The 7,331-nt window shown below is 43.4% G+C and overlaps 1 protein-coding gene across 1 annotated transcript; it reads left to right on the top strand.

The window, feature by feature from the left end:
- The first annotated feature begins 315 nt into the window (after nt 1-315).
- On the top strand, nt 316-7,100 carry LOC104495906 (zinc finger matrin-type protein 1-like). The gene is made up of 6 exons (XM_010138951.1): nt 316-408; nt 2,043-2,150; nt 2,240-2,414; nt 3,031-3,237; nt 4,793-4,892; nt 6,305-7,100. Exons 1-6 carry the CDS (start codon nt 394-396, stop codon nt 7,098-7,100), a joined length of 1,401 nt encoding a protein of 466 aa, XP_010137253.1. The 5' UTR covers nt 316-393.
- The last annotated feature ends 231 nt before the right edge of the window (nt 7,101-7,331 follow it).

Genomic DNA, 7,331 nt, shown 5'->3' with positions numbered 1-7,331 from the left:
ATTTCTGACATTGTGACGTATTTGAAGTGGACTGAAAACCCCGTGAAGAGTCTCTGTCGGTGTTTATAAAGTCCAGGTACTCTTACAGAACTACTTTGTAAGTCCATGAAAGTGATACTTTGGTCAGGAGGAAGGTTTAGTGGCTTTACAGTGGTGCTGTGGAGCCACAGTGAGGCACAGTGTGATTCAGTGGGTGAACGTTAGACTCCATGTGAATTTTCAAGTGGTTGATGTTTTGTGTAAGCAAGGACATGCAAACGTATCCTGTCATAACTTTTTGTCTCTTGCTCTTTCCATTTAGATGAGGGTTTAGATGAGGCAGCAAGGAAAGACCTTTTCACTGACACTTTGTGTAAGGTTTGTGGAGCAGTGCTGCAGTCTGAGTCCCAAAGGATGTCACACTATAAGGTAGGCTGGAAAGGAGAATTTCTCCCAGCAAGCACTGGGGCTTTGGTTTTTACACTGTGTTTTACAGTGTGTTTCTCAAGGCTTATGCTAGGCTTAGACATTAACCAGGCTTGACTCTTGTGAGAGTTCTGGGTTCAGTGATAGTGAGGGACACTCACCTGTGTATTGTAGCATGATTTCAGAAGGAACCACGCAGGTTCAGGCCGTGCTGCGTATGGGACTGAAGCAGACCTGCACGACGTGAACCACAACAAATGTTTGGCCTGGAGCAGTGCGAGCTGTAGCAGATCGAGGTCGTGCCCCCTCCTGCCACTTCACCAGTGATACACACGTGCCTTGCTGCGCTGTGCCGCAGTGTCAGCATGAATGAATCAGGCGGAAGGCGTTTCTAGCTGCAACTATGTGCCTTGAGATATGGCTGTAGACATGGGCAAGCATGCTTTACTTTGAAGCTTGATCTTGAGGGTGTGCAGGTTGGCAGACACAGATGTTTGTCTTTTTCTTTCTTCTTGAAAAAGTTTAAGTTTAAAATGTCGTTTGCTGTCAGAATTGCTTTGACTTACTATTGACGTTAGTAAGAGTCATGTCTTGCAAGGTGTTGTATTTACTTAAATTTAACTGAAGCGGCAGCTGTCCTGTCAGAACTTCACGGAGTTCAGACCCCTAGTCTGATGTTCAGTTTCTTGGGTCCAAATCCAGTTGAGGATAATAGATGCAATCGTAAGATTGCCTGACTTCACCTTACAGATCAAATTGATGGCAATAACTGAGTCTTTTCTTCCAAGTTGTATTATCTAGCCAGGTATGATAGGACCCCTTTCTCTTTGATAATATTGTTATAATGTCCTGCACTGCTCCTCAGAATCCTTAAAAGACACCTGAAAAGCATCAGATCAGAGAAGGCAAGTTACTACTTCTGCTTCATAGGTTACCACTGTATAGGGTGGCATGTGGGTAAGTGTGTTACTAGTGCAAGGGATTGAGGGTTATGGGTTGAGAGAGCATCTCAGAACTAAAAAATAATTGTGTCTGAGGAAAGTTTACCTTAATGCCCAATTGGAGTTACCTGAATGATTGTATCCTCAGTAGAAAGGTGTAAAAAATCTCCATAGACTGACTCCAAGCTGGAGATACTTGAACTCAGCTTCCAGAAAACCTATTTCTCTCCACTGACTGCATGGGGAGACTAGGCTTCTCCTTTAGCAAAGGAAGTTGAGTCGTGCTGCCTGTCATTATTCCCAGGGCATGGGACGGCCTTGATGTCAAGCCCCCAGACTCGGTGGTGAAGGAGCCCAGGTAAAGACTTGTTCTGTGGCACAGCTGCACTCCTTTTCTTGGGTGTCTTTCTTTGTGAGGGGACATGTGTGGATTTTTCATTCCCCAAAGAGTCAAGAGTAGATGACTCCAAGGGCTGCTTGAGGCAAAATGTTATGAGTCATGCCAAGCACTATATTATTGATCAAAGTATAGTAGTTTTACACAAGCTGGAGTTTGTCTGCCTGTGACTCTGCTGTATACAAATGCAGCTTGGGAAGTGTTGAAAGCAGTTTTCGATGAATCAAGTCCCAGTCACTGGATATATTGCTGCTTGGATCCTTGTTACTGAAACAGGAATAATTCTAGTCTCTCCCCAGGGCAAAAAACATGCTCAGAAAGTTCATGATTACATCCAAACGCATGGCAAGAAAGATGAGAGGCAGGAGCGTGGCAAAGAGAACAAAACAGACTGTGCCGATTTTCAGGTGACTGTTCCTCTTCATCACTAAATAAAACACTTCCTTGTCTACTTCAGTGAGTGCTTGTAACTGGACTTGCCCTTGTCTGGTTTCAGATGGACGGGAGTGGAGCAGTGGACAAAAACACCTACTGCAATCTCTGCAACGTGTTTCTTACTTCCCCAGTCAATGCTTTGTCTCACTACTTTGGAAAGATGCACTCTAAAAAGGAGAAGCAATTCTTAGGAGCCCAACTCCACATGACAGAACAGAGCACACAGCCCGTTTCTGGTAAGAACGAAATGGTTTGGTTTGCATGTGTTTTCTTGTCACTCCAAAACAAATACAGAGAACTATCTTCCTGCATTGCCATGTGTCTGTGCCTTCCTGTTCTGCCGAAGTTGTGGAGCTTGTGGTAAGGCCTTAGGCACATAAAAAAAGGTACTACCCTGTGCAGCTCTGAAGCCGTGGAACCTTACTTTCAAACCCCCTGCCTTCCATTGACTGAAGCTGAAGGCAAATATTTCTGATTGGTTTTATTGAAAGGTGTTTATTGTTCTGGGAATTCACTGCAGTCTAAACAAGATGTTCCTCTGATAAATTAATATGATAAGAAATTAAAAAATAATTAGTCCATGAGCAACACTTAACTGGTGTTAATCCTGTACAAGTTGCTGAATTGTATTTCAAAGATGGAGAATATTCTATGTGTGATCCTCTGCAGGATGCATCTCTTGGGCTTCCTGGGCTGTGTAAGGACCTTAGAGTGACCAAAGGAATCCAATCGTGGGGTTTCTGAAGAGTCCAGGGTTGTGTTTTTTATCAGTCCATACATTGACATCCTTGCAAGGGTTAAGATATTTTATAGTTCAGCACCCAGCAGACTGTTCTCCTTTCCACTCTGTAGTTCAGCAGTCACCTGCAGAAGAGTCTTCGTCGTCCTCCAGCACAAGGTCGGAAGTAGATCCAAACAAGTACTGCCGGCTCTGCTGTGCTCCCTTCGGTAATCCACTTGTGGCCCAGCAGCATTATGGTGGTAAGAAGCACAGAAGAAGCGAAGTACGGAAGAAGATCCTGGAGGAGCTGGGAGACAAAGGTGTCCCTGCAGAATCTGGCAAATGTGGTAAGCAGGATATGAGCACGTGTTGCAGTCTCTGAGCTTAGCTTGAGTGCTCAGTTCTGATTTGTTCAAGGAACTGCTCTGATGTGTGCAAGGAAATTGTAGTCTTCTCCTGTGTTACAGAACAAGTTCCTTTCTGTTTGGTCTATGAACTGCTGAGGTTCTGTCTCTGACAGCTGTAGATTGGAAAATACTTGTTCCTGATTGGGAGACACAAATCCAGCCCCCACAGAGTTCTGCAGTCAGATTCAAGGGATCGTAGAAAACAGCCCAGTCCCCTAAATCCAAGGCCAGGACCACTTGTATCTGTGTCATTCTTATCATGTGCATCCACCTTGTTCTTAAAAACCGCCTGGGCTGGAAGCTTCTCAACCTCCATGAAGAACATCTGCCAGGACTGCTTGATCTTTACCTTCTCGATCTTAAAACTTTCTACTGACCTTGAACTCAGTTCTCTCTGACCATTGTGTCTTTCTTCACTGGGCACAGAACAAGAAGACGCCACGAGAATTCAATCATTTGTTTTCTTTTTGTGGCATTCTTTAAATAATTGAAAACTGGTGTCATGTCTCCTCTTAATCTTTTATTCACCAAACTGGTTGTTGTAATTGTTTCGGTCTTCCCCCATAAGGAAGTTTTGTTTCCTGAACAGCCTGCCATCAGCACTGTCTCCAGCTCAAGCACCGTGTCCAAAGCCAAGGCCCTGTTGCTGTGCAACTTCTGTTGATTTTTTGAGGGGTCATCGTCTGTGCCTGTGCAACAGAACTGTCCATCCTCTCTTTAGTGTGGAATTCAAAATCCTAACCTATTAGTCAAAAGTCCTCATTAGTATAAACCAGCTTTCATGAAGTCATGCTGTAATTTAAACAAAAAGATAAGCTTTGGTGCACTGCAGTGGCCCGTTGGAGTTAATGCTGCATCTGGCTAATGGATGAAGCTCTTGGATTTGCGTGGCAAAAAGGTACTCACTGGTTTCAGAATACTTAGGTCTGTGGATGACACAGCTTGTAGGAGAGGAGAAAATGACAACTGAGGAAACACAAGGGTTTTCCTCATCTGCCCTTATGTTTGCCTGAGGCTCCATGTACCATATTAATAATGTCATGTATTGATAGTTCCCCCAGCATCTTGGCAGGGTTGAACCAATGCTGCATGAACATTTGAGCGGCTGATGTTTAACCTGATCTTGTTTTAATTAAACCTGGACTGACTGGATTGGTATCTGCTGGCGCTCGCTTTCGGTCAGTTATTTGCATTAATATTGAATTTCTCAGTACAATTTATTCTCATCATACCTTGGATCACTTCAGTCATCAGAAACGCTCTTTGTTCATGTTTAAACCGTGGTTACGCTGCCACTGTACACCTCACCAGCTCCCTTCATAAACACTATTCTGGTGTAAAAGTGCAGTGGGGACTTTATATCTGTCTATAAACCTTGTTTATGGGAACGTTATGGTAGGACTCCTTCATGGGATGGGATCCTGATGTGCTTTGAGTTTTGCCTTTCGTTCGTAGTCTGTCTAACCTGCGGGTTCCTCCTTTGCAGCGGTCGGGGTTGGTTATTACGTATGCCCCATATGTAACATCGCGCTGACGTCCATAGAAATATACCAGTCCCACCTGCAAGGAAATAAGCACCGGATTAAGTAAGTCAATAAGTCTTTGGTTACCGTTCCTCTGTAGTTTGTACTTCCAGACTTTTCATTAGCCCTGTTAAGTGACTCTGACTAGTTTGTGGGCTTTTTGTTTTAGTTTGGGGTTTTTTCTTGTTTGGTTTAAAGGGGCACTGTCCATTTAAACATCATACTGGTGTCCAAAGGTCACTCTTAAGAGTTCTTGCAGTTGCGTCTTCAATGACAACACACAGGCGCAGGTCCTGAAACCTGGCTGGTTTCCCCACTCATTTTGCTCTCTGGGGATAGGTACAGCATCCTCAGTGCTCAGCCTAGAAGGGAATGGTCTGAACTTAGCAATTCCTACTGACAGAGCAAAGAAGACCTTGATCCCAAAAAGTGCCGAGGCTCTATCAGTTGTGTTGCTTTTAGGATTCATTCACATGCATCTTGCATGTGGAATAAGATCATTTATGGACTAGATGGTCGCTCTTGTACTTTCCTGTTTACCCAGAAGAGGGCTGCTAGACTCTGAGTTGCAGAATGATTTAAGATCTAATTTTGAGAGAAGTAAAGACCAGAACTGCGTACGTGTTAAGCACATTGATAAGACATGTTTTGAGTGGAGGTGCAATAATAATATAACCACAGGAGACTGGTGTAGAACCAGTGTTTTTAAAAGTTTGTTTAGTCAACAGAATTAGAGTCCCCCAAACCAGGAGTGTAGGGCCGTGGCACTTCCCTGTCTACAGCCAATGAATTCAGGCAGGACAAGGTACACTTTGGGATTGGGTCTGCAGAGCTGCCCTTCCCATAGAGCTTATCTTTGTCATCTAACCACGTTTATCTTCCAGCCTGAGGAAAGGGAGAGCAGAATACAAACCAACAGGTAGTTTTGCCTTGGGAGCACCTTTATCTTGTTTGGGGGTTTTTTTAGCAATCCGGGTTGTTTGTTTCTGTTCTGTCTTGTTTCTGCTGTGGAGTCACACAGTTGGCCTGAAATTACTGTACTACAGCTCTTCAATAGAATGAATCTCAAAGAAATTAGTGACTTTATTACTTGACAGTCGACAGATACCTGCAGCTAACTGGAGATTAGTTATTAATAGAGAATCGTAAACTTTCTTTTTCGAAGGTAGTTTTAGAAAGGTATGCAGTCCTTTTAGAAGCGTCTTATTGTTACAGGGCCCTAGGTCACAGGAAACTCATTTGGTCCATAAAGTTATCCCAGGTTTCCGGTTTTCGCAAAGAGTAGAATCTGTTCCCTGTAATTTTAGCTTTACGGTTGTGATCGGTTGTAACAGGCTCCATCTAGTTACACAGAACAACACACCTGGAATATGTTCTCTTTCAAACACTGGAAATATTATTTCTTTTTGAACTCAACAGATGCCCAGTAAACATGTCAGTATTAATAACTAAGACTTTCTGTCCAGTTTATGCAGAGAAACATCACTTGTCAGCCTCATGAAGAAACCAAAGAAAACAGGTGACTCCTTTCAAGATGAATTAACAGATTGCGTTAAAGTTCAGAAAGCTGGAGGTCAAGAGCCAAGAAGGTGCTTAGGAAAACCAGAAGAGAAAGAGTTTCAAGATGAAAACGTTGAAGGAGGAAGTGACCTTAGTGAGGTTGTATCTTCAGACTTTAAGAGTGAGCAAGGCCAGCACACCAGCCTTTTCTCAGGAACCCAGTTACCTACAAATACTGGGGAAAAGAGATCACCGAACGGGCCATCAGCTTGCGAGCACACACTAGAAAAGACACCTAACTGTCATTCTGTCAAGGGATTCTGTAAAGAAGAGCAAGAAGATCAAGCATTTGAGGTGGCCACCATCAGAGATAAGAGCTTCAGCCCGTTGTTTGCAGAATCTAAAGACTGCCACAAAGTTACGTGTGCTGAAAATTCTACCAGCTCCTGCAAAAAAGAACGGAAATTTCAGACAAAAGATGTTAAGGAGGAAAAATACATCAGTGAAGAGCTGAAGTATAAGAAAGAAGTCACAAACAAGAAAAGGAAGAAAACCAGTGAAGGTGCAGATTTTGGAAAAGGAAATAAGACACAGAAGAGAATTAAAGTTGAGGTAGATTTGGCAAATGAGAAGAAATCAAGAGCTTATAAAGACGAAAGGCTTGAAGAAAACCCTGCCGAGAGAGAGAGCAAAAAGGATGAAAAGAAGCCACAGACAGATGTCAAAAGAGAAGAGGAGCTACTTTGGGATGAATCTGTCTTGGGATATTGAGAAAGGTTTTGCTTAGTTTTAAGAAGTTGGTTTTGTTTGGTGTCTCACTTGACCATTTTGCGCTGTGCTGAGACTTCTTTTTGGGTTTGCTGAGAAAAGTTCTTGTTCCAGTCTGGAAGTGAGAAGTAGCCTGCCCTCTGAAATTTTGGGGCAGTTGGTTAGGTGTCGGTTTCTAATTGTCTTACGCAGCCAGAGGTGCATCTCTGCCAGTCTGGGATCTCCTCTGGAATA

Source organism: Buceros rhinoceros, unplaced genomic scaffold, assembly GCF_000710305.1.
Source record: "Buceros rhinoceros silvestris isolate BGI_N320 unplaced genomic scaffold, ASM71030v1 scaffold17546, whole genome shotgun sequence".
Taxonomy (NCBI): Eukaryota; Metazoa; Chordata; class Aves; order Bucerotiformes; family Bucerotidae; genus Buceros; species Buceros rhinoceros.
The sequence above is the reverse complement of the archived record's forward strand: the minus strand, read 5'-3'. Positions and strand labels throughout refer to the sequence as shown.

What these genes read in the sequence shown, in the direction of transcription:
- LOC104495906 (XM_010138951.1), top strand. An exon ending in GAGCACACAGCCCGTTTCTG is followed by an intron (nt 2,415 to 3,030) that starts GTAAGAACGAAA and finishes TCCACTCTGTAG; the next exon opens with TTCAGCAGTCACCTGCAGAA. An exon ending in GGAAATAAGCACCGGATTAA is followed by an intron (nt 4,893 to 6,304) that starts GTAAGTCAATAA and finishes CAGTTTATGCAG; the next exon opens with AGAAACATCACTTGTCAGCC.